Genomic DNA, 27,519 nt, shown 5'->3' on the forward strand with positions numbered 1-27,519 from the left:
CTCTTACTCCTCTTTCTCTCTCACTCACTCTGTCTTTTTCTCTCTCTCTATCTCAAGATTTATTTATTTGAAAGAGCCACAGACTGAGAGGGAGACAGAGAGAGACAGAGTAAGAGATAAATAGATATCTTCCATCCAATCCCCAATTGGCCACAACAACCAGGGTGGGGCCAGGCAGAAACCAGGAGTCAGAATTTCTTCTGGGTCTCATATTTTGGTGCAGGGACCCAAGGACTTGGGCCATCTTCTGCTACTCTCCCAGGGACATTAGCATGAAGCTGGATCAGAAATGGAGCAGCTGGGACTTGGACCAGCACCCGTGTGGGGTGTTGGCGTTGGAGGTTGTGGCTTAACTCGCTATGACACCATGCTGGCCCCTATGTCTCTGAGTATGGGTTTCATTTAAGTTGCATGATACTTCATTGGGCACACTGAATTTGGGGATTATATCTTCTGTCTGTCTTGGAAAATTGTTTTTACTTCCTTGAATATTGCTTTTCCTTTATCCTCATGATCTCTTTCTGGATCTCTGATTATATATATGTTGAATCTTTCTACTTGATTTTCCATGTCTCCTAACCTCTCATTTCTAATGTTCTGTGCTTCATTGCGAGTAATTTCTCCTGGCCTGTGTTCTAGTTCACTCATCTCCTCAGTTATATATTGGAGCTTTTAATAGTCCATTCACTCAGTATCCCCTAAAGTTAAAATTTTAGTAGTCATGGTGCATTTTTTTTATTACTCAAATTCTACATTTTAATCTGTGTCCTAGCCTATGTCCTTCTATTCCAACATCTACAACAGAATACCAGATTGTATTTAGAGTTCAGTGATTTTTGATTGTGAATTCACATTTCCTGGAACTTTATTTGTGGGAATTAATTGAGGTTTGTGTTTATAGTGACTTCTTCCAGGAAGAGTTTGTTTGCTTTTGGTAGGGACAGGTGTTGTGGCACAGTGGCTTAAGCTGCTACTTGGGAGGGCTGCATCCCCTGTCAGAGTGCCTGGTTTGAATCCTGGCTAATCTGTTTCTGATCCAGTTGCCTGCTAATGTGCCTGATTCACTGAGGAGGCAGTGAATGATGGCTCCAGTAGTTGAGTCTCTGTGACTCTTGTGTTAGACCTGCCTGGAATTCCAAGCTCCAGGCTTCAGCCTGGCTTGGACCTGGGCATTGTGAGCATTTGGAGTGTGATCCAGTAGATGGAAGATCTGTCTTTGTCACTGTCTCTAAGAAAAAAAAAAAGAAAGAAATCTGAAAAACCGCAGAAAGATGTTGCATGCCTGCCGTCTCCCTCTCACTCCCTCCCACTTCCTCCTTCCGTCTCCTCCCATCCTCCAATCTCTCCCACTCCTCTTCTTTCTTCTTTCTGTTGTTGTTGATGGTTAATTTTAACGGAAGTCCATTTTAGAACGGTGTGACACAGAGTGTGATTATAGTCCCAAGTTCAGACTTTAGATTAGGAATCTCAGGTGATAACTGCTTTTTGTTTATAGCCAAAGCCAGGCAAGTGAGTTTCTTTCTGTGGCGCAGTTTTTCTTTTTCAAAATTAATCTACTGATTTGGGATGTCCTGGTTGAAGGGGGAAATTGCCTGTGGTCTATTCTCCCACGGTGATGGGCCCCATGTTGGTTTCTTGTCCGTCCCGTGTCCCTCCCCCCCCCCCCCCCACCTCAGGCATCAGATTCATATTCTAAGCCAGTGACTTACTGTATAGCAGGCAAACTATGGCGGGTCAGTTCCATCTTGTGGCCTGTTATTGTGTGGTTCAGTGGTTGGGGATGATTTGACCAGTTTTAGAGGGTTGCTAAACGTGACAGAGACTGCGTGTGACGCATTAAAATACTTTCTGGTGTTTGACAGCTTTAGTGTTCTCCGCACTGTAGCTTCTTCAGCTGTGCACTAGAATGCATTTTTAGTGTGTTGAACCTAATTTTAAGTTTGTTGTACTGCAGTGAAGTCTAAATTTTTAGTGTTCTGTGGTTAATTAGTTTCGTTGATGGCTTCTGTGGCTGAAATTTTTTTTATGCCTTGCATTTATTTAATCTTAAAACTTTTTTTAATTAAAAATTTTCTGATTATTTATTTGAAAGGCGAGTTACAGGTACAGAGATAAATCTTCCATCCACTGGGTCATTTCCCGAATGGCCACTACGGCTGGAGCTGGACTGGTCCTAAAGCCAGGAGCCAGGAGCTTCTTCTGGGTCTCTCACTTGGGTGCAGGGGCCCAAGCACTTGTACCATCCTCTGCTGTTTTCCCAGGCACATTATCTGGGAGCTGGATTGGAAGTGGAGTAGCCAGGACTTGAACCCGTGCCCATATGGGATGCTGGTGTTACAGGCAGAGACTTTATTCCCTGTGCCACAACACTGGCCCCTTAATATTAAAATTTAAAATAATCAGTATTTAGATGTAAGCAATCTCTTATTTTTATTTTCTTGAGAAGGGCAATGGCTAATTCAACATTAAATTTTTGAAAAGTTTTTGTTTTGTATTATAACTCAGATTTCGATAGCAAATAATGAACCAGTTGATATTTTCTGAATAGTGCAGGGTTATTTCCATTTCACTACATTTTGACCTATATTTGGTATGATCATTTTTTAAATGTTTTAAATTTTTATGTCAGAAATGATAACTGTTGTCTTACCTCCCTTTTAAGTCATTAAGACTATTGGATGAAGAAGAAGCAACAGACAATGATTTAAGAGCAAAATTCAAGGAACGCTGGCAAAGGACGCCATCCAATGACCTCTATAAGCCTTTGAGAGCAGGTAAGTGTGTTGTCAATGACTTCATTCCAGCAGATTTCCAATCCAAATCGTTACTTTTACTTGATTAAATTAACCCACCTATAAATTTGTTTTTACTGAAACTGTTCTATAACGAAATCTTAGATTTTTCCTCAGTTTAGTGTAAGCGTAAAAGTAACAAAAGTAACCCTTGCTTATTTTAAGAAATGTTCTTAAGGTGTAAAGTGCAAATTAAATTGATCTTTTTATTTATTAAAATTTATTTATTTATTTTGAAAGAGGCAGAGAGAGAGAGAAAAAATCTTCCATCTTCTGGCTCACTCCCCAGTGGCAGCAATGGCCAGGGTTGGGCCAGTCCGAAGCCAGGAGCCAGGAGCTTTGAGCTTTATCCAGGTCTCCCACATGGGTGAGAGGGACCCAGACACTTGGGCCATCATCCACTGCTTTTCCCAGGCCATTAGTAGGGAGCTAGATTGGGAGTGTAACAGCCTGGACCTGAACCGATGCCCATATAGGATGCTGGCATTGCAGGCAGCGGCTTTACTCTCTATGCCACAATGCTGGCCCCCTACAATGATCTTTTAGCTGTGAGTTACTATTCCAAACCTGTGAATGTCTTAAAAACAAATGGGATCATATTATCTGTGTGATTCTATAATTTCTTTTTACTCAGTGAATTCTGAAAATTAGCTTAAACAGTTACTTTGAAGCCACATTCATGCTTTATAAAGATTTTGTGCTGGTTAAGGTAGTGTCTTCGTGGTGGCTAGAGACTTGGTTTATTTATCTCTGTGAAAGGAATACATGCTATTGAGATAGCTGCTGTTCTTTTAAGTCACGTTGAACCTTTCAGAGTGGAATACTTTTTTTTTGGAGTGAATGTTTGCTTTCTGCATTCATGAGTTAGAGGGAAAAATTAGAGTAACATCAGTTTGCTTGTATTTGGCAGTGTAACTGCCAAATGTATTTTAAGGTATGGCTGTGTTTTAGGTTTTATAAATGATTTTGTCATTTTTCCAGAAACAAAATTACAAAGACTGACAGGAGCTGAAGTTTTATTATCTAGTGAATTGAGGCCTATAAAAAGGCAAGAAAAGTAAAGTTAGGGACCAGAACTAGAGGTACAACCAGTTTATAATCATTAGAACTTTAATTAATATAATATGTAATATAATATAATAATCAGTAGAATCACTGCTGTGCTCTGGGGATATCTTTCTCCTCCAGAGGGAAGCAACTTCAGAACAGTTTTAGATAAAGCTGTGCAAGCTGATGGACAAGTGAAAGAACGCTACCAGTCTCATCGTGACACCATTGCGCTTCTGTGTAAGCCGGAGCCCGAGCTGAACGCTGCCATCCCTTCTGCTAACCCAGCGAAGACCATGCAGGGCAGCGAGGTGAGAGGTGCATCTTGACGTGGGTGGTCATCGGCATTCTATATGGTGAACTGCCAGTTTTATTTACTAATGTTTAATTTATGTATCTGAAAGGCAGAGGGACAGAAACAGGGAGAGGTCTTCCATTCACTGGTTCACTCCCTAAATGCCTACAACAGCCACGGGCCGGGGCAGGACCAAGTTAGGAGCCTGGAACTCAGTCCATGTCTCTGTGGGTTGCAGGGACTCAAGGACGGAGTATGTGTTAGCCCGAAGCTGCATTTGAAGGTGGAGCAAAGATTTGAACCCAGGCATTCTGGTACAGGATGTGGGCATCCTAAGTGTTGTCTTATCCACTGTGCCAGATGGCCTCCCCTGAACTGCCATTTTCTTATTGTCATCTTTAAGAACATCTTTAAAAATATGAAAAAAAAAAAAGCAAAAAAAAACATGCAGAAGTAAATTGGGGTTGTTATACTTACAATGGTGTATATATATATATATGTATGTGTGTGTATATATATGTATATGTATATTTATATACCTTGTATAATACTTAATTATGCCAATATTAATACCTTGTCATAATATCCATTTATTGAATGCTTTTTATAAACCAGGCACTGCATTCTAGATCCTTCATATGTTCACAGTGTTGGATATAAAAGAGGAGGCTTGGAAGTGTAGAAACTGACGTGATCTGAAGACTGGGTTTGGCCAGATTCTTTTCTGGCCACAGATTGTTTATCTCTTGCATCGTTTTTTGTTACTTTTCATCATACTTCACTGGGACTACCTCTAAAGGAAAGATTGCTAAGTTATGCGTGTTAATGAATGGATGACATCATCATGGGATTTCTAATGACGCCATGAAGGAGGAAATCAATAGCATCTGATTAGGAAAGCTCAAAAAGAGGAGAAAGTACAAGTGTGGTAGTGCCTGATCACTGGGAAGTAGGTAGTGTGGCAGGGTGATAAGATAGGTGTCCAGAGTTCACAGGGAAAAAAGGGCAAGGGTGCCTTCTGTCCATAAAAACAAAGGCACCTTAGAGACTAGTGGATCTGCAAATGCAGCTTTTACGCTTGATTTTTCGTAACAGCTGAGAAGTATTCATTCATTTGTTCAGCAGACGTTTGCTGAAGGCTCGCTGTGGCAGGGCACAGGGAAATACATCAGGTTCCTGATTTCCTGGTGCTGTGCACATGCTCTCATTTTGCATTTTCAACTTTTTCTGAAAAGTAAAGCTGAGAATTTCATTGAGTGAGGCGGGTTTGTGGCATAGCTGGTTAAGCCTGGGATTGAGTCTTGCCTTCTGTTCTGATCTCTCAGGGGTGGGCGATCCCAAGGTACCTCTTGGATCCTGCCTTTGGCCTGGTTCAGCCCTGGCTTTTGTGGGTATTTTGGGAATGAACCATCAGATGGAAGATCTCACTGTCTCTGTCTCTCCATCTCTCTGCCGCTCTGCCTTTCAAAATCAATAAAAATAAATCTCAAAAAATTTTCCATGAGAACAGTTCTTATGTCCTCAGTTCTGTTTGGTGCTATTAAATGCTTTGTAGAGCTTTGTAATCTCACACCAAGTCAGCAGTTTGTGGCCTGTGGGCAAATCCAGCCGGCCTCTTGTTTTGTGTGGTCTGTGAGCTATGAATAGTTCTTAGATTTTTAAGTGGTTGGAAAAAAGTTGAAAGAATTGAGTTTCATGATAGATGGATGCTGTTTGAACTTCAGATTTCAGGTGTCTTGGAACATAGCCACACACACATTCATTTACGTGTCGGCTATGGCAGTTTGTACACCACGAAGGCAGACTTGAGTAGTTGCAGCAGGGACTGTGGCCTACTAAGCTGAAAGTATTCTGTGTGGTCATTTACTGTGAAAAAGCTCACTAGCCCTTGATGTGAGAGACAAAGTGTGGACAGTGTAGGCTGTTTCATTCCTGCATTTCTGTTTGACTTTGTCTCCCTTCATTGTGCCTTTTGTTTGTTGTGCTTAAGCCAGAGTGGCCATTTCGTCCCCCCTTCTCTTTGCACTTGGCAAGCTTGTTCTTACCTCAGGACTTGCACATTGGATTTTCCTTCTTTTGGGAGCAGAGTGGGGTGGGTAGGGATGAGAGGGTGCTTTCTTCCTTTTCTGTGACTGCTGCCTCTTTTTCATGGGTCTCAGGTGCCACCCCTTCCTCATCTTTGCCGTTATCATGTTGCTCTGTTTTTTTTGTGTATTTGATCTTCTCCTTCCCTCTTGCTCCCAAATTAAGGAAGGGATTCTGGTTTTGTTAGCAGTTGAGTTCATAGCATCTGGAACAATGCTTGACCCACAAGTATTTGTTTACTGAATGAGAACTGCTTTAGTTGAAGGCTAATTGGAGCTGTTTAGAAAGCAGAAATATATGTACCACTGGATTCTAACTATTTATATACTTTTGTTTGATTACATGTTAACTTTCAGAGTTGAGTTTAAGAAAAACTTAGGCAGTGGTTTTTGTATTCTGTCATTCTGGAAACAGTTTAATTAATTTTCTACTTCACGCTATTAAAATGAGGCTAGTAGCTTAAAATCTGAAATACAGTTAAATTAGTGTATATGACTGTTTTAAAAAAAGAATTTTGTGTTAACAAGAGATCTGTGTCTTTCATTCATGAATTGGTCATAAGAAGTGGCATTTTGGTAGGCTCTGGTTTAAGTTCCAGCTGCTCCACTTCTGGTCCAGCTCCCTTCTGATGGCCTAGAAAGTAGCAGAGAGTGGCTCACCTGTTTGGGCCCCTGCCACCCATGTAGGAGACCTGGAAGAAGCTCTTAGCTTCGGCCTGGGCCAACACTGGCTGTTGTGACCATCTGGGGAGTGAACTAGTGGATAGAAAATCCCTCTCTCTGTGTCCCCCACCCTCCACCCCTGACTTTCAAAATGAATAAATAAATCTGAAAAAAAAAAAAAAAAAAAAAAAAAAGAAATGGCATTTTTGGAAGCAGATGTTTTGCCTGGTGCTTAAGACACTGTCATCCCATATTTTGAGTACATGGGTTTGATTCTCAGCTCTGTCTCCTCACTCTGGCTTCCTGCCAGTGCAAACCCTGGGCAGCTTAGTTAGTGGCCACCTGTGTGGGAAACCTGGATTGCATTCCCAGCTCCCAGCGTTCACCCATGCATAGGTGCTGCTCCAGCCATTTCAGGCATTCGGGGAGTGAACCAGTAGATGGGATCTCTCTCTCTCTCTGTCTCATAAAGAAATAATAATCATGTCCGGCGCCGTGGCTCACTAGGCTAATCCTCCACCTGCAGCGCCGGCACCCTGGGTTCTAGTTCCGGTCGGGGTGCCGGATTCTGTCCCGGTTGCTCCTCTTCCAGTCCAGCTCTCTGCTGTGGCCCAGGAGTGCAGTGGAGGATGGCCCAAGTGCTTGGGCCCTGTACCCGCATGGGAGACCAGGAGGAAGCACCCAGCTCCTGGCTTCGGATTGGAGCGCACCGGCTGCAACGCACCGGCCTTAGTGGCCACTTGGGGTTAAAAACCAATGGAAAAAGGAAGACTTTTCTTTCTCTCTGTCTCTCTCTCTCTCACTGTCTAACTCTGCCTGTCAAAAAAAAAAAAAAAAATCATAAAAGAAATGGCATTTTTCCCCCAGAGACTTAGAATCATCACATTTTAGATCAGCAAAGAACTTTTTGAGCGACTGCGTGGTCATTCCTTTTCACTCTGGTTAGAACACTGTGAACTGTAAAGTCAGGTTAGCATTTTTCATGAATAGAGTTGTGTATTAGTCCACTTTTTATCCCTCCAATGGAGTGCTCAAGAAAACCAACTTTATAAGGAGAAAAGGCTTACTTAATTTACGGTTTTGGAGGTTCAAGTCCAAGATCCGGTGGTTTTGTTGCCTTGAACTTGCTGATGATGGCCCTGGTGGAATGTGGTGTGAGGGCAGAGCAGGAGTGGCATGGTAGCCAGGAGGCCGAGACGAGATCCTGGGCCCTACCCAGACTTTATAATCATCAGCCTTCTCCCAAGAATTACCTCCCAAGACCGCACCCCCTGGGTACCTCCCACTAGAGGTCACGGTCCTACCCATTTAGTGCCATTAATGCAGAGGTTGGGCGTTTAAAATCTTTTATGAGAACAGGAATGAAATCGTGTTTAGATCATAGAACTCATGTGTTGGCTCTCCAGATCCTGCTGGAGTTCTCTTCTTACATTGCCCGTTGTCTGTAAGTTCTTCGCTGATGAAGAGGTTGCATCCGTGTGAACCAATCTTTTTTCTCTGCAGTTTTTAGCTGTCTTGGGGGGTGCTACCACCAAAAATTTTGGCTCATTATTTGATGAGGAGATCTTGTGTCTATACTGTGTAGAGGATAGTAATGTTTCAGTGTTTAGTAAGACTATTTTTCTTAACCCTTACCCATGTTCTAATTTTCCCCTCAACGTTTTACTTAGCTAACAGTTTTTCTTTTTAGTTTTTATTGCATATAACTTAGATAAGAATGACATTTCTTATTTTTCTAATAGCCAGACAGCCTTCACGTAGTGAGAGTCTTAAGATGAAGTCATGGTTGAGCTTCCATTATCAGTCTAAATATGCCAGCAGATAATACTGTCAGCATTTTTTTTTTTTTTTTGACAGGCAGAGTGGACAGTGTGAGAGAGAGACAGAGAGAGAAAGGTCTTCCTTTTGCTGTTGGTTCACCCTCCAATGGCCACCACGGCCGGCGCACCGCACTGACCTGAAGGCAGGAGCCAGGTGCTTCTCCTGGTCTCCCATGGGGTGCAGGGCCCAAGCACTTGGGCCATCCTCCACTGTACTCCCGAGCCACAGCAGAGAGCTGACCTGGAAGAGGGGCAACCGGGACAGAATCCGGCGCCCCAACAGGGGCTAGAACCCGGTGTGCTGGCGCCGCAAGGTGGAGGATTAGCCTATTGAGCCACGGCGCCGACCCTGTCAGAATTTTTTAGATTTATATATCCTATATCCTGTTGCATCTCCCCCAGTATGCAGTGTGTCACATAATTACAGAGATAGTTATAGTCCAGCAAAATAAAAGGGCGCTTTGGTTCCCAATCTGTTTCTCATTGTTCTTTATCCATGTCTGAATGTATAGATACCTAAGCCTCTTTGATTCATGATGTACTCCAAGTATGGAGCTGAACTCTAAGAATCCATTGCAATTGGTGTAATTGAAAACTTAGCCTTGTACTAGAAATTTTGACGAGCCTTTGATACTGGTCATTTTGGTCTTTATGATATCCTTTGAAGTTGCCACTATTCTTATTGCCATTTTACACATGGGTTTTTCAGGTAATAAAACTGCCTTTGGTTGCATGGAAACTTAAGTTCATTATGCCCACTAAAGGAGTATGGTCAGAGTGAAAGTTTTTTTCCCGTGTACTTTTGTTTCACTTTGATAGACAGATTCATTTGTTTCTATATTCAAAATTTGTGCTTTTTTTAATGTGTGAAACAAGGGACATGCAGAGTAATCTCATTGCTGTTCTGTGCATTTCATTGTCATATACTTCCTATCAGTAAACATATTCGTCAGTTTCTGGCTTGTCTTTACTGCTTTTCTTTTTGTGGAAGATCCATATGCATGCATATATACATGGATTATGTGTGCTTATCGTCTCGTTCTGACTTCCCTTCTCTCCTATGCAAATGCCCTGTGCTTCTGCACTTCTTTTTCATTTGACAATGTATCCTGGACATCACTTGGAAGCAAGATTTTTATCCACATCATCTAATATCAAGTTCCACCAGGTTCCTTAAACAGACTTTGTCATTTTCATCCAGGTATGGGTCCTCCTCCTCATGTTTGCTTAGAGAGTCGCAGATTGGATACTTCTTGGACCTCCAGGAATCATGTTTCTTTCCACTGATCACAGCTTGTTTCCTTTTTTCCCCCTTCTGTTCTCCCTTCCCTCCCATTCCTACCCCTTCCCTCCCATCCCTACTCCCTTCCCTCCTACCCTCCCTTCTGCTGCCACCCCGTCTTATGATTCTGAGAGTTAAGGTTCGGACACTTGGGAGATGTGAGTTGTAAACAGAGGCCGGAGAGGAAGTGCAGCTGAATTTAGAGACTTTTCCTCAGGTTGTGGTCTAAAGTGGTGCTTTAGACATTGCCATGAAGGAGCTCCCAGGACGGACGCGGGGTAGAGCAGGACAGAGATTCTTAGAAACAGGCAGCTTGGTGGAGGATGCCTGGAGCTGAAACTGTGGCCGGTGACTAGGGCTTCGTGGGCGTCTCCTTTCTTGGCTTTTTCTTCTGTGAACAGCATGGGGGGACGAGCAGGACAGAAGAGCGGGTTGGTGTTCTCCTTGTGGTCCTTGCAGAGTGAGGGATGTGAGTGGAAGCAGCAGCTTGCATGTAGCGTTAGAGGTACTCGGACCCTGCGGACACAGTGGTAAGGCAGCAGGCTGGGCTGAGGATAAGAGGTGCAGCTCCCAGTGATATGAAGAGATGTGCAGTAGCCCATTTCCGTTCCTCTTGTAGTATGTAAAACACACGTGATAATACATTTCCCTCCATCCCTCTTTATCTGCTGCTTTCCCCGCCTAGCATGCTCCCTCCATATCTAGCTCTACATTTCACTGCATCATCATGTCCATCTCTGTTTTGCAATCTGTCTAAGCAAAATAAGGTATCCACTTAATTGAGAGAATTGTACCTTCCTCTGAGAACCATGACGGGGCAGCAGTACGGGGTAGAGTGGTTAAAAGATGGGTTTTGGAGTTCGACTTAGGTGTCAATTTCACCTCCACCCTCTGGAATCCTGCTGCTTAATTTTTCTGAGACTCTAATCACTCCATCTTTGGAATAGAGGTAATAAGTGTGTAACCTGTAGGGGACTGTAAGGAATACGTTCTAGTTGTGAAGTGTTTAGTGCAGTGGTTGGCACTGAAGTGTTCAGTAAATGTAGCTGTTGCCACTGCTATTAATTCTGCTGCTGTTGTAATCTGAGTCAGCTAAAGGTGCGGTGTCCGTATCCTAATGAAACTGAGCTACAGTTTATACGTGGCTGTCTGAGAAATCATCGCTTCCTGATTCTGAATGGATCTTTTCATACTGTTTTCTCTTGAAATTGGCTTCTGGTTTTTTGTCTTTTTTTTTTTTTTTTTTTGAAATTTACCTAAGATGTCTTTTTTATTGTTTAGGTTGTTAATGTCTTAAAATCCTTATTGACAAATCTTGATGGCGTAAAGAAGGAGAGAGAAGGCCTTGAGAATGACCTGAAAGCCGTGAATTTTGACATGACAAGCAAGTTTTTAACAGCTCTGGCTCAAGATGGTGTGATAAACGAAGAAGCTCTTTCTGTTACTGAACTGGATCGAGTCTATGGCGGTCTTACGTCTAAAGTGCAGGAGTCGCTGAAGAAGCAGGAGGAGCTTCTTAGAAGTATTCAGGTGAAACTTGTCCTTAATAAGAAATCACAGAAAGAATATGCTGGCAGTAAACCTGCGTCCGTGTAGGAAAGTGAGACTGGAGAGTCTGCAGTTGACAGTGGAACGTGATAACTTACGTATTTGCGAAATCTAGTGTGTGCCACATTGTTTTTTTTTTTTTTTTAAAGATTTATTTATTTATTTGAAAGTCAAAGTTCCACAGAGAGAGTAGGAGAGGCAGAGAGAGAGAGAGAAAGAGGAGAGAGAGAGGTCTTCCATCCTATGGTTCACTCCCCAGTTGGCCGCATCGGCTGGAGCTGTGCCGATCCGGAGCCAGGAGCTTCCTCCAGGTTTTTCCATGTGGGTGCAGGGGCCAAAAACTTGGGCCATCTTCTACTGCTTTCCCAGGCCACAGCAGAGAGCTGGATCGGAAGTGTAGCAGCTGGGTCTCAAACTGGCGCTCATATAGGATGCCAGCACTGCAGGCTAGGGCATTAACCTGCTGCGCCACAGCGCCAGCTCTGTCACATTGATTTTTGCTGTGACTAGGGAGTGCAGTGGAGGATGGCCCAAGTGGTTGGGTCCTGCACCCCATGGGAGACCAGGAGAAGCACCTGGCTCCTGCCATCGGAACAGCGCGGTGCGCCGGCCGCAGCGCGCTACCGCGGCGGCCATTGGAGGGTGAACCAACGGCAAAAGGAAGACCTTTCTCTCTGTCTCTCTCTCTCACTGTCCACTCTGCCTGTCAAAAAAAAAAAAAAAAAAAAAACAAACAAACTCACAGGGCTGCTGTAGAGCAGCTGGTTAACAGCCCCGGCCTGCAGCAGTGACATCCCCTATGGGTGCTAGTTTGAGTCCTGGCTGCTCCATTTCCAATCCAGCTCCCTGCTAATGTGCCTGGGAAAGCAGCAGAGGATGGCCCAAGTCCTTGGGTCCCTGCACCCATGTGGGAGACCTGGAAGAAGCTTCCAGCTACTGGCTTTGGATTGGCTCAGCCCTGACTGTTGGGGCCATTTAGGGAATGAACCAGCAGATGGAAGATCTCTCTCTCTCTCTCTCTCTCTATCTCTACCTCTGTAACTCTTTCTTTCAAATAAATAAATCTTTTTTTAAAAAAAGCACACTTATTAAAAAAAGATTTGTTTTTTATTTATTTGAAAGGCAGAGTTAGAGAGAGAGAGATATCTTCCTTCCGCTGGTTCACTCCCCAGATGGCTATGACTACCAGGGCTGGGCCAGACTGAAGCCAGGAGCCAGGGGCCTCTTCCAGGTCCCCCAAATGGGTATAGGGGCCCAAGGACTTGGGCCATCCTCCAATACTGTTCCAGGCACATGAGCGGAGAGTTGGATCGGGACTTGAACAGTGCTCATATGGGATGCTGGAGCTGCAGGCCAGGGCTTTAACCTGTGGCACCACAGCATGGGCACATTGCTTTTTTTTTTTTTTTTTTTTTTTTTTTTTTTTTTTTTTAAAGGTTTATTTATTTATTTGAAAGTCAGAGTTATAAAGAGAGAGGAGAGGTAGTGAGAGGTCTTCCATCCAATGGTTCACTCCCCAATTGGCCGCAATGGCCAGAACTGTGCCGATCTGAAGCCAGAAGCTTCTTATGGGTCTCTCACGTGGGTGCAGGGACCCAAGGACTTTAGCCATCTTCTATTGCTTTCCCAGGCCATAGAAGAGAGCTGGATCGGAAGAGGAGCAGCTGGGACTAGAACCGGCACCCATATGGGATGCTGGCACTTCAAGCCAGGGCATTAACCCGCTGCGCCACAGCGCTGGCCCCATGGGCACGTTGGTTTTAAAAACAAACTCACACTTCTTCTTCTTCTTTTTTTTTTAATATTTATTTATTTGAAAGGCAGAGTTACACACACACATGCACACACGGCGAGAGACACAGAGATCATCCATCTGCTGGTTCATTCCCTATATGGCCATAATGACTAGAGTTGGACAGGTTGGAAGCCAGGAGCCAGAAGCTTCTTCAGGGTCTTCCACGTGGGTGCGGGGGCCTACGCACCTGGGCCATCTTCCACTGCTTCCCCAGACTCATTATAGGGAGCTGGATTGGAAGTGAAGCAGCTGAGTCTTGAACCAGTGCCCAGACGAGATGCCAGGGGTAGCAGGTGGAGGCTTAACCTGCTATGCCACAACACTGGCCTCAAATTTCTGTGGCTAAAATATTGCATGCTACTTAGAAAGGTTTCATGATTCAGATATTCTGAGTTATTCCGTGTTTTTAAAAGCTTATTTTTTTTTCCATATACTTATTGATGGTTGTAATTATATGGCTATGCATACTTGAGTAATTTTAAAAATTTTCAAAACTGAATATGCTTAGATATTTGAAGTTAGTGTTTGTATTTCACATAGGTAGTTTTTACTAACAGGAATTGAAATTTTGTCCTTCTAGTGTTGATGTGTTGAGTTAAACATTGTATATTTCTATTCCTGAATATTATATCCAGGAAGAGAAGTTTACATTTTGTGTTTTTTTTAGTTGTTATATATTAATAGAAACCTTTAATCCTTATTTATATTTTCACATCAGATTTATGATGTTTTTATTTAAGGAAAAATTTAAAGTATGTGCTTTCCCAAGAAATACTATATTAAGTATTTCTAGTATTTGTGTAGTTATATGATTTTTTCTTTGGAAAACGTATTAATAAAATATTTTATGAGCTATGTTAATTTTATCAATAAATGTAAATATATAAATCTTTTTTTTAACAAGGTCTCACACCAGGAATTTTCAAAAATGAAACAGTCTAATAATGAAGCTAACCTAAGAGAAGAAGTTTTGAAGAATTTGGCGGCTGCTTATGACAACTTTGTTGAACTTGTAGCTAATTTGAAGGAGGGCACCAAGGTACGAAGTACATACGGAGGAACCAAGGGCTAAAAGCGTAGATGTGGAAGTATCGTTTGGGAAATTCATTTGTGTTTCTACCTGGACCACATAGTCTTTGCCTCAAATTTGTTAGCTTTTAATGCCTTCTGTGTCTGTGAGGTTTGTTGTCCAAAGGAAGAAGCTTATTGAGAGTGGCGGCATTTCAGGAGAATGTGGAAGAGTGAGTTGTGTGTATGAAGTTGCATACACACAGGAAACAATACAGACATGCCCAGCCAGAGGCACTTTTGTAACCGTCCCTAGGTGAACTGGTTAGAGTGGGCAGTGAGGGAACTGGGGCAGTCAAAGCTGACTTGTGGTGGGGAGGGGAGGCACGGCTTTTGTCTTCTGTGCGGTGGCTTGGCCAGCAGATTCGAGGCCTACCTGAGAATCTGCGTGTACTAAATGCATTTTAAGTGCTTTCTTCCTTCATGCCTTAGAAAGTTTAGGGAAATGCTTGTATTTGTTTTTACCAATTGTTTTGACTTTGAGGGAATAGGTAGGTGGTTTTTAAGTTTTCAGATGTGTGATTCCTTGTGATACTTAACTCCATAATGATTATAGCATTAAGTTAATCTTGACTTAAATGCAATAAGTATAAAGTAAAACTCTCTGAAAAGGGTAAAATTAGTACAAATGCTTTTGAATAAAGAGGATAATAAAATACCATTTTGATTTGGTTGAAAATGCTTCATTCAAATATATTTGTACTCTCTGGAGAAAACTCCAAAGAGCCTTTGGAAATTTTTTGAATATTGCTGAAATTACGCCTACATTTCTGTAGTAAATATGTAGATGTAGTCCTTCTACTTAAATAGATTAGTTACCATCATTAACTGGTTGACCTTTCTTTAGGAATTTGGAGAACGTTGATGATCATAAACTTCTAACTTATTGCTCTTTGGCTTTTAGTGATTTTTTTTTTATGAATCTTAGGTCCTTGGTGTTTAATATTAAGCTGTGGGGCTAGTTCTGGTATGACTGTGTCTTATGTAGAGGGTTTTATTTTACGTAACATTCTTCATCTTTAGCCATTCTTGACAAATGAGCTGTGGATAGTGTTGCTCCATAGATTAAAAAATTGTATTTGTTCTTTGCTTATAGTTTTACAATGAGCTGACGGAAATTCTGCTCAGGTTCCAGAACAAATGCAGTGATATAGTGTTTGCACGGAAGACAGAAAGAGATGAACTCTTAAAGTAAGTCTGTTTTGTATAAATTTTACATAAGTATTTCCTTATAGAGACTTTTGGGATGAAATTGGTAGTGTGACACAGCAGTTTCCCTCCTTGTCTCCTTGGTATTTTGCAAAGCAGCACACAAGCAGATACATAATCTGGGAATGAAAGGGTAAAGAGAAGCAGGACATGCAGGTGTAGGGAGTGAGCTGACAGAATGATACAGACCCCGCCTCTCACACACACTCCGTGACATGATACAGACCCCGCCTCTCACACACCCCGTGACATGCAGGTGTAGGGAATAAGCTGACAGAATGATACAGACCCCGCCTCTCACACACACTCCGTGACATGATACAGAACCCGCCTCTCACACTCTCCGTGACATGCAGGTGTAGGGAGTGAGCTGACAGAATGATACAGAACCCATCTCTCACACACACTCTGTGACATGCAGGTGTAGGGAGTGAGCTGACAGAATGATACAGACCCCGCCTCTCACACACCCCATAACATGATACAGACCCCGCCTCTCACACACCCCGTGACATGCAGGTGTAGGGAGTGAGCTGACAGAATGATACAGAACCCACCTCACACACACTCCGTGACATGATACAGAACCCACCTCTCACACACACCCCGTGACATGCAGGTGTAGGGAGTGAGCTGACAGAATGATACAGAACCCACCTCGCACACACTCCGTGACATGATACAGAACCCGCCTCTCACACTCTCCGTGACATGCAGGTGTAGGGAGTGAGCTGACAGAATGATACAGACCCTGCCTCTCACACATACTCTGTGACAGAGGAAGAGGACAAATACTCTAAGCAATACCTTGGACAGAAATGCAGGAAAGATCTTCAGAAGAAGATGGTAAGAAAACAGAACGTGATAAAACCTGAGGTGTCAGAATTCAGGAAAGCAGTAGAAGAGGAAGAACAGAGTCATTCCAGATATAAAATGAAATGGAAGAAGCACAAGGGGAGAGTAGACACAGAAGAAGACACAAGAATATAGAATGGAAATGGGGAAATCACATGGAACAAAAATTAAAAAGGGTTAGGGAGAAGATGGGCACAGAAGATCCGATGTCTTTAAAACTGAGTTTGCCTCAGAGAGGAAAAGTCAAAACAGCTGAACAATGATACAGTTCAAGAACATTTTTCTAAAAGAAATGAAGGCTTGGGACTGGTGCTATGGTGTAATGGATAAAGCCGCTGCCTGCAGTGCCAGCATCACATGGGGTGCCGGTTCAAGTCCTGGCAGCTTCACTTCTGACCCAGCTCTCTGCTGTGGCTTGGGAAAGCAGTGGAGGATGGGCCAAGTGCTTGGGCCCCTGCACCCACGTGGGAGACCTTGAAGAAGCTCCTGGATCCTGGCTTTGGACTGATGCAGCTCCAGCTGTTGTGGCCATTTGGGGACTGAACCAGTCGGTGGAAGTCCTCCCTCCCTCCCTCCCTCTCTCTCTCTCTCTCTCTTTACCTCTCTGTAACTTTGTCTTTCAAATAAATAAATAAATCTTTAAAAAAAAAAAAAAAAGAGAAATGAAGGCTTGTTGAAAGGGCATAGTACATGAAAGGGAAAAACAATAAGAACGTCCAGTCAACAACAAGGAATATGTTATTAGCCTTAAAAAATGGGGCCAGCGCCATGGCTCACTTGGTTAATCCTCCGCCTGCGGCGTCAGCATCCCATATGGGTGCCGGGTTCTAGTCCTGGTTGTTCTCCAGTCCAGCTCTCTGCTGTGGCCTGGGAAGGCAGTGGAGGATGGCCCAAGTGATTGGGCCCCTGCACGCACATGGGAGACCAGGAGGAAGCACCCGGCTCCTGGCTTCAGATTGGCGCAGCGCCAGCCATAGTGGCCATTTGGGGGGTGAACCAACAGAAGGAAGACCTTTCTCTTTGTCTCTCTCTCATTGTCTAACTCTATCTGTCAAAAAAAAAAAAAAAAAAAAAAAAAAGATGGCAGGACCTTTCAGATAGACATAAAAGATCAAGCACACTGATGAAGTCAGTTTATAAAAAGGTCAGAATAGTTTAGGGTGGCTGCAGTCCATGCTAGAAGAGAGAGGAACGATTGCTTTAAGAACTGAAGGACAAGGGCTGGCCTGGTGGCCTGGCAGGTAAAGCCACCACCTGTGACACCAGCATCCCGTATTTCTGCGTGTTTAAGTCCCCAGCTCCCTGCTAAGGGCTTGGGAAAAGCAGTGGAAGATGTCCTCAGTGTTTGGGTCCCTTACCTACATGGGAGACCCAGACGAAGCTCTTGTCTCCAGGCTTTGGCCTGGCCATGCACTATCATTACAGTGGATGGAAGGTCTCTCTCTGCCTCTCCTTCTCTCTAATCTGACTTTCAAATAAAGAAGGAAAACTTAGGGAAAAAAAGCTCAAGAACAATTGATGTGAGCTGCAGATTTTCTTTTTTTTTTAACTTTTATTAAATAAATATAAATTTCCAAAGTACAGCTTATGGATTACAGTGGCTTTTTCACCCCATGACTTCCCTCCCACCTGCAACCCTCCCATCTTCTGCTCCCTCTCCCATCCCATTCACATCAAGATTCATTTTCAATTATCTTTATATACAGAAGATCAATTTAGTATATACTAAGTAAGGATTTCATCAGTTTGCACACACAGAAACACAGAGTGTAAAGTACTGTTTGAGTACTAGTTAGAGCATTAATTCACATTGTACAACACATTAAGGACAGAGATCCCACATGGGGAGTAAGTGCACAGTGACTCCTGTTGTTGACTTAACAATTGACACTCTTGTTTATGGCATCAGTAATCACCCTAGGCTCTTGTCATGAGTTACCAAGGCTATGGAAGCCTTTTGAGTTTGCCGACTCTGATCTTATTTAAACAAGGTCATAGTCAAAGTGGAAGTTCTCTCCTCCCTTCAGAGAAAGGTACCTCCTTCTTTGATGACCTGTTCTTTCCATTGGAATCTCACTTGCAGAGATTATTTATTTATTTATTTTTTTGCCAGAGTATCTTGACTTTCCATGCCTAAAATACTCTCATGGGCTCTTCAGCCAGTTCCAAATGCCTTAAGGGCTGATTCTGAGGCCAGACTGCTGTTTAGGACATCTGCCATTCTTTGAGTCTGCTATGTATCCCGCTTCCCATGTTGGATCGTTCTCTTCTTTTTAATTCTATCAGTTAGTATTGGCAGACACTAGTCTTGTTTATGTGATCCCTTTGACTCTTAATCCTATCATTATGATCAATTGTGAACTGAAACTGATCACTTTGGCTAGTGAGATGGTATAGGTACCTACCACCTTGATGGGATTGAATTGGAATCCCCTGGCACGTTCCTAACGCCACCGTTTGGGGCAAGTCCGATTGAGCATGTGCCAAACTGTACATCTCCTCCCTCTCTTATTCTCACTCTTACATTTAACAGAGATCACTTTTCAGTTAAATTTAAACACCTAAGAATAATTGTGTGTTAATTAAAGAGTTCAACCAATAGTATTAAGTAGAACAAAAAAAATACTAAAAGGGATAAAGTATTAAGTTGTTCATTAACAGTCTGGACAAGGGCTGATCAAGTCACTGTTTCTCATAGTGTCCATTTCACTTTAACAGTTTTTTTTTGTGCTCAGTTAGTTGTCACCAATCAGGGAGAACATATGATATTTGTCCCTTTGGGACTGGCTTATTTCACTCAGCATGATGTTTTCCAGATTCCTCCATTTTGTTGCAAATGACTGGATTTCATTGTTTTTGACTGCTGTATAGTATTCTATAGAGTACATGTCCCATAATTTCTTTATCCAGTCTACTGTTGATGGGCATTTAGGTTGATTTCAGGTCTTAACTATTGTGAATTGAACTGCAATAAACATTAAGGTGCAGATAGCTTTTTTATTTGCCAATTTAATTTCCTTTGGGTGTATTCCAAGGAGTGGGATGGCTGGGTTGAATGGTAGGGTTATATTCAGGTTTCTGAGGAATCTCCAGACAGACTTCCATAGTGGTTTTACCAGTTTGCATTCCCACCAACAGTGGGTTAGTAGTGTCCCTTTTTCCCCACATCCTCGCCAGAGTCTGTTGTTGGTAGATTTCTGAATGTGAGCCATTCTAACAGGGGTGAGGTGAAACCTCATTGTGGTTTTGATTTGCATTTCCCTGATGGCTAGTGATCCTGAACATTTTTTCATGTGCCTGTTGGCCATTTGGATTTCCTCTTTTGAAAAATGTCTATTTAGGTCCTTGGCCCGTCTCTTAAGTGGGTTGTTTGTTTTGTTGTTGTGGAGTTTCTTGATCTCTTTGTCGATTCTGGTTATTAATCCTTTATCTGTTACATAGTTTGCAAATATTTTTTCCCATTCTGTTGCCTCTTCACTTTCCTGACTGTTTCTTTTGCAGTACAGAAACTTCTCAATTTCATGCAATCCCAAATGTTAATTTTGGCTTTGACTGCCTGTGCTTATGGGGTCTTTTCCAAGAAGTCTTTGCCTGTACCTATATCTTGCAGGGTTTCTCCAATGTTCTCTAATAATTTGATGGTGTCGGGTCGTAGATTTAGATCTTTAATCCATGTCGAGTGGATTTTTGTGTAAGGTGTAAGATAGGAGTCTTGCTTCATGCTTCTGCACATGGAAATCCAGTTTTCCTAGCACCATTTATTGAATAGACTATCCTTGCTCCAGGTATTGGTTTTAGATCCTTGATCAAAAATAAGTTGAGCCTCAGATTTTCTCTCCAGACTGTTACCCAAGTGTTTAGAAGGCTGTGTTTATAGTGATAAAGAACTTAAAGAGTACTACATCTATAACCACCCAGCCGGCCAGGCCTTTCTTCACCTTGTGTTTGTATCTAAATATTTTTCTGTAGAAGTTGGGAAATTGCCAGAGCTCTAACTTTGTCTACCCCAACAAAGGACACGGTAGTTGTTTTAGAGTACTCCCACTAAATCTTTAAACAGCAAATAATTATTTTTTTAATGGATCTGGAGCTTTTAAAGCACACACATCAAAAACAAACACCTTCCTAATTAGTTGTACTGATAAAAAATCTGACAAAGATGTAAGCAAAAAACAGTTCTTAGACCATTTTTAGTTAGAAATAATGGATGTGAAAGGCCTATAAAATACTTGCCGAGGATATTCACCAGTATGTTAAAAAAGAATCGTGACCAGGAAGAAGGGAATGGTTATTCCAGTAGTGCAAGGGTTGGTTCAGTACTTTTCTGTCTAGGGAGAAAAAAATCATACGATTCTGTTTATAGATGAGGCAGAAGCATTTGAGAAAATAACTATAGTGATACTGAATAAAATAGGAGTAGATAGGGGCTTCCTTAACATGAAGGGGGAAAAAATGAAAAAAGTTATTCCTCACATTCAGCATCATGACTAAATGGAGAAACAACATCCCACCTAGCGTCAGAAACATAGCGAATACTCCCCATCGCACTGTTGTTTACTACTGGACTGGCTGTAGCAAGGACAGTCTGACAAGAGAAAGAAATCGGTGACAAAAGCTGGGAAGGAGAGGTAACACTATGTAGACTTTATACTTGTTTAGTTGACCCAAAAAATCAACCTCCAAGTTCTGCAAATAGTAATTATTAATGAGCCTATTGGTCATAAAAATAATTTATAGAAATTAGTAATGTTCATATAAGTAGCCCTGTAGAAGATACAATGGAAGAAAAACCAATAGCAGCAAAAAAGGTAAAATATATGAGTGAAATTGTCACATATGAGATCTGTCTTAGACACACTGTAAGATACCATTTCAAAGACAGAAGAAGACTTTGAGCCAAGTTCAAAGACATATTCTTGGATAGAGTGACTCACCTTCATAAAGATGTTAATGAACTTACACATACAGTGTTCTGATTACAAACTAACAACTTTTCGTTTGGAAGTAGACAAGCTGATCCTAAAGTTGAAGTAGAAAAGTAAACAAGATTAACCAGGGAAACTGAACAAGAGTAGTGAGGAGACAGTGGTCATACCACACTTTGAAGGTACATAGTACTGTTAGAGCAAAGAACGAAAAACAAAAGTAGATCCAAATGCGTATATGAACTTAGTACAGAGAAGTCCTTAAACCAGTCAGAAGTTGGCGACAGCTGCAGAGCCGTTTAGAAAGCAAGTTATTTGGATGCCAGAGTGAATTCCAAATGAATGAGATTGAGATGTGTGAAATGTAAAGCCTGCAAGAAAATGGGGGAATTGCTTATTAAAGCTGGAAGGGGAGGTCTTCCTAACGCTTACTGAAATCCAGAATTCCTTAAGAGGAAAAAAAGGTTAGTTCATTGAAACTTGATAAGCACAGTCAAGCTCTGACAAACTAGGGAAACAGTAATCAAAACTTACTGAGGCTAATTTACCTTACATATATAAATAATTAGAGTTATTGAGGAGAAAGAAAAACTCCCCAGTAGAAAACTGAGGAAAGGATGTGAACAGAAGTCTGTAGGCAAGGAAATACACGTGACTCTTAACCACGTGAAAAAGTACCCTCGTTCATTATAAAGTACTAATTTAAATACTCTGAAATAGCATTTTTCAGATGGGCAAAGATCTGGAGATTTGTTGCTTTGTGCCTTGTTGACACAGGCCAGGGAGTAGATATTCCTTGCACTGAGAGTAGAGATTGGTGTAATCCTTGTATAGACCGAGAAGGATAATATTACAAAATGAAGTGTCCTTTAATCTGCCTGCGCTGTTTTTGGGAATCGATTTTGAAGAAATTAGCATGTGCTAGGTGTGACATATTGATGAGCTTATTCATTTTTGGGTTGCTTATAGCAATAAAAGAATCAAGTTGTGTTCATTGCTGGTGAATAAGTCACCCAAGGAACTGTACAGTGGAGTACTGTGCACCTGGTTTTAAAAAAGAGATGTTTTCAGTTTGCTGATATGGAAAGAAAGATCTCTGAGATAGTTACAGTCAAAAGAAATAAGATATAGAACAAACGCGTTATGTGTGTAGACGGAAAATAAAAATAAGCATTTAAGTGTGCTTATGTACCAGGAATCTCTAGATACTCTTTGGAAGAAATATTTAAATTTTCTCATTTTCAAGTATTTCATGTTTCAAGTCTCAGATTTGAAAATTAGGCTCATTGCTTATCGCATGTGTTTTTCTGTATTCATACTGTAAACAAAATTAGTTCTAAGACAGCCATAAACTTGTCCCATATTTTCATCTCAGTGACTGAAAGGCAGGTAAATGATAGAAAAATAGGCTTTTAAAAATCTGGTGGTTTATTTTGTTAAAATATTGTTAATACTCAGGGCCTGAATTCTTTGAACTTGTTTTATTGACTGTAACGTGCAAAAGAGAAGTCCGCGTGAGTGTGCATCCTGTTGGTTTTTCATGAACTTGAGTACACTCGGTAGGCTGTACTTCGATCAGTACGTGAAAATTCTCAGCACTCCGGAAGCATTGCTCATGCTCACACCCTGTCATTACCCTCTGCCCCAGAGCAACCACTGTTCTAACCTTTAAGAACATAGATTGCTTTGTTCTCCTATTGTACTGTATCGACAGTGAATCATATATTCAATGTTAGATTTCTTCTGTGGCTCGTTTTCATTCAGCGTTATTTGTGAAATTCTTCCTTACAGTTGTTTGTATCTGTAGTCTCATTTCTTACAAATTTCATTATGTGAATAAAAAATTTATTCTGGGGGGCCTGTGCTTTGGTGTAGTGGGTAAAGCCGCCGCCTGTAGTGCTGGCATCCTATATGGGCACCGGTGCAAGTCTTGGTTGCTCCATTTCTGATCCAGCTCTCTGCTGTGGCCTGGGAAAGCAGTAGAAGATGGCCCAAGTGCTTGGGCCCCTGCACCTGCATAGGAGACCCGGAAGCTCCTGGCTTCTGGCTTCGGATTGGCGCAACTCCAGCCATTGCGACCATCTGGGGAGTAAACCAACGGATGGAAGACCTCTGTCTCTGCCTCTGCCTCTGCCTCTGCCTCTGCCTCTCTGTTACTCTGCCTTTCAAGTAAATAAATAAATCTTTAAAAGAAAAAAATTCATTCTGCTGTTGAATCCTTGAGCAGTTTCTAGTTTGGGCCTATTATAAATACTGCTGGCATGAATGTTGTAAAATACAGCATACTACTGGTAACAGTAAAAGAATAGCAATAAATCGAATATTCAGGGCTAATTAAATAAATATATCTGTATGGTGAAATAATATTCAGTGACAGTTTGAAATTATAAAATTTCCAGTAGCCACATTTAAAAAGTTAAATTATTTTCAGCAATAACTTGTTTAGCCAGGCATGTACAAAATATTATTTCAGAATGTAATCAAAGGGAGCTGGTGTTGTGGTGTAGTGGTAAAGCCACTGTCTGCAACACTGGCATCCTGTGTAGCCCTCGTTTGAGTCCCGGCTGCTGCACTTCCGGTCCAGCTCCCTGCTGATGTGCCTGGGAAAGCAGCAGAGGACGGCCCAGGTGCTTGGGCCCCTGCTGTTGAGCACCCACCTGAAATGTCACTAGTCTGAATTGACTGAATTGAGTTGTACTATAAGTATAAAATACACACTGGATTTCTGACGCTTCGTGTGAAAACACAGTAAATATTTCATTTATAAATTTCTCTTTGTATATTTTTAAAATTTATTCATTTATTTGAAAGACAAAGTTATCTATAGAGAGTAAGACAGAGAGATCTTCTGTCCCCTGCCTGGCTCCTCAAATGGCCACAACCCAGGAGCCAGGAGCTTCTTCCAGGTTTCCCACATGGGTGCAAGGGCCCAAGGACTTGGGCCATCTTCTGCTACCTTCCCAGGTACATTAGCAGGGAGCTGGATCAGAAGTGAAGCAGCTGGGACTTTAACTGGTGCCCATGTGGGATGTCGGCTCTGCAAGTAGAGGCTTAACCTACTACACTACAGCGGTGGCCCTACCTTCCCTCCCCCTTCCCCCCCAGATTGATTTATTTATTTGAAAGGCAGAAATAGAATAAAGAGAGAGACAGAGATTGAGAGACCTTCCATCCACTGGTTCACACCCCAAATGGCCACAATGGCTAGGGCTGGGCCAAGCTGAAGCCAGGAGCCAGGAGCTTCTTCCAAATCTTCCATGTGGTGCAAGGGCCCAAGGACTTGAGCCATCTTCTGCTGCTTTCCCAGGCACATTAGCAGGGAGCTGGATTGGAAGTGGAGTGGCCAGGACTTGAACCAGCACTTGTAGATGGAGTCACCAGCCCCTACCAGTTTCCTTATTAACAATGTATAAGAGTTGTGGTTGTACCACATACTTTTGTTAGCTCGTCTGGTAGGTGTGTAGTGTTAACTCATTATGATTCTAATTTTTCCCTTGTGATGAGAGGCCTTTTTTTTTTTTTTTTTTTTTTTTTACAAGTGCGTTTATTGAAAGATCTGAAAATAGTAAGAATGCTTCTAGCAATATTAACAAATTTGGGGATGTTAACAACGGGACGTTAGGAATTTATTTCAAAGCCCAAAAGCTTTCTGGACCCGTGTGGCACCCTGCTGTCTGGGACAAGCAGCTCGACTGCTCCCTCCTGGATCTAGAGCCACACAGGTGGCGTGGGGGTGGACCCAGGACACTGGGGGAGGCTGCCAGGACGGCGTGGGGTCAGAGGCTGCTGCGCCCAAGGGGCAGCGGGGGGACCCCGGCGAGGGTCTCTGCCAGCCGGAGCCTGCAGTGCCCGTCCTGACCTGTTCCAACCAGTCCGATGAGAAAATGCAACTGTGGGGCAGGACTCAGCCGCATTTGGGACGTCCACTGGGCAACTGCCACCAGGGCCCACCCTGTGGATGCCAGCAGAGCCACGCGCCCCACGCAGGTTCCGTGTGGCACCCGCGCACTGCGACACGCAGCATGTGCGTGTGAGAGGTCCTTTTTATATACTGACTAGCTAGAAGCTTTGATTTTTATATTCTGTTACTGTTGAAATCTCTTTAAATAGTACAAAAAGAATGAGTGTTTTTCTCTGAGCTTTACTTTATTTCTTAATGTTTATTTTTCATCTACTTGAAAGGTAGAGGGAGAGAAATAGAGACACCTTTCATCTGGTGGTTCATTCCCAGGGTGTCTGTGACAGCCAGGGCTGGGCCAGGCCCATGCCAGGGACCTGTAACTCCATCCGGGTCTTCAGCAAGGGTGAGAGGAGCCCAAGCTCTTGAGCCATCGTCTGCTACCTCCCAGGGTGCCTTTGGAGGAATATGAATCAGAAGCAGAGGTGCTGTGCTGTGACTGTTGTCACTGCCTTTCAGCAGGGGATCGGGTATCCTAAGTGTTGGCTGAACACGCTCCGCCACAGTGCCTGCCCCTATTGCTTTCACTGATTTAAGTACTGATGTCAGTATCAGTGGTTGGCGGGTTTAGGAAAATTGGTGGCATTTTATTTCATGTATTTTTTCCTTGTTTTATGTTATTGGTCTTAGGATTTAATAGCTTTGATTTTTATCAGTAATTTGTGGCTAGGAAATTCTCATTTGCCCTCTAAGTGCACTACTTACTGCAAGCATCCCTGGAGTTTATCAGAGGCAAAGTAAGGGTATTGTATAATATACCTGTATTTCTTAGATATCTCAAAATCTAGCCTTTTAGACCTTAAATACTGATTAGGAACTTCCTGTTTAAGAAGTTACCATGGGTGGGGAACCTTTTTCTGCCAAAGGCCATTTTGATATATATAACATCTGTCGTGGGCCATACAAAATGATCAACTTGATAATCAGCCTGCTGTAGATTTATTGAATTCATTTATTCAAGTCCCACCTATGGTTGCCTTGGCAGGGCCAGACCAGATGATTTTGTAGCTGTATACGGAAATTCCTGCATTAAGAAGAGTTTTTCTTTGTGTCTGGAGTGACTTATCTTCCAGCTGGGGCTTTCTTTGAGAGTGAAGGTGTAGGGTGGGAGATGAGGGAGAGTGCTGTTAACTGTTGGGTCAGAGCAGTAGGTACTACTGCGGGCATTTTGGGATATGTATTCGCTGCGATGTGTACATCAATCAGCGTGCTGGGAAGTCGATCAGCATCCTGTAGAAGAGAGAGTATATTTTACCTTGGGTGTTGTTTGGTAAGATTTTTGGGATAAATTCCAATTTATTGTTAGAGAAGAATTAAATTTTTTCTAATGTCTTTTCAATGATATATTGTGAATTTTTCTTAGTAACAGATTATGAGTAATCTTTTAATGTAAGACTATCTCAGTGCCATGTTTCTTTGAATGTTTTCAGAAAATTTTCATCTAGAAATTTGCGTAAGTGCCTGGGTGTGGTGCCCAGTCCTGGTTCTTAACTCCAGCTTCCTGGTAGTGCAGACCCTGGGAGGAAGCAGTGACTGCTCAAGTGGTTGGGCTCCTGCCACCCACGTAGGAGACCTGGGTTGAGTTGTTGGCTCTGGGCTCCAGCCCGGCTCTGGCCTCTGTAAACATCTGGGGAACGAGCCAGTGGGTGGGAGCTCAATGTTTCTCAGTCTCTCTTGGTGCTCGCTCTCTCTCTTAAATTAAAATTAAAAACAAAACAAAACAAAACAGTGGGCATTCTTCTTGGATTGCTTTCCCAGTTTGATATGTTCCTTACTCTAGCTTTAACTGTGATCTCTAGAAACGTTTCCTGTTTTGTAGTCTTCAGAAGATAGAACTTCATTTTATTAAAGAGTAGGAAGGAAGATTGCAGTTTTAATTGAGAATAGGAGTGCTGTATATTTTAAAATACCATTATTTTCTGGGGTCTGTTTACGATCTTCTAAGTATGAAGAAAAGAAAAATAAGAAAAAGACTTGGAATTTTATATGTGTTTTTAAAAGTTCCTGTTAATTTCTAACATAACTCTGTCTTTAATCAGGGACTTGCAGCAGAGCATTGCCCGAGAGCCTAGTGCTCCTTCAATCCCTACGCCCGCCTATCAGTCCTCTCCAGCAGGGGGACACGCGCCAGCTGCTCCGACACCAGCCCCGAGGACCATGCCGGTGAGTCAGCAGAGC

The 27,519-nt window shown here is 42.4% G+C and overlaps 1 protein-coding gene across 2 annotated transcripts in view; it reads left to right on the forward strand.

Moving 5' to 3' along the window:
- The window catches only part of PDCD6IP (programmed cell death 6 interacting protein), a 72,293-nt gene that overhangs the window by 38,377 nt on the left and 6,397 nt on the right, over positions 1–27,519 (forward strand). For both annotated transcript variants that reach the window (XM_062215940.1, XM_062215949.1), the window contains exons 11-16: positions 2,663–2,774; positions 3,981–4,150; positions 11,265–11,513; positions 14,231–14,365; positions 15,491–15,585; positions 27,381–27,504. In XM_062215940.1, coding sequence (XP_062071924.1) covers positions 2,663–2,774; positions 3,981–4,150; positions 11,265–11,513; positions 14,231–14,365; positions 15,491–15,585; positions 27,381–27,504 — 885 coding nt within the window. The remainder of the gene's footprint in view (positions 1–2,662; positions 2,775–3,980; positions 4,151–11,264; positions 11,514–14,230; positions 14,366–15,490; positions 15,586–27,380; positions 27,505–27,519) is intronic.

The sequence above is a fragment of the Lepus europaeus genome, chromosome 2 (assembly GCF_033115175.1).
Source record: "Lepus europaeus isolate LE1 chromosome 2, mLepTim1.pri, whole genome shotgun sequence".
Taxonomy (NCBI): domain Eukaryota; kingdom Metazoa; phylum Chordata; class Mammalia; order Lagomorpha; family Leporidae; genus Lepus; species Lepus europaeus.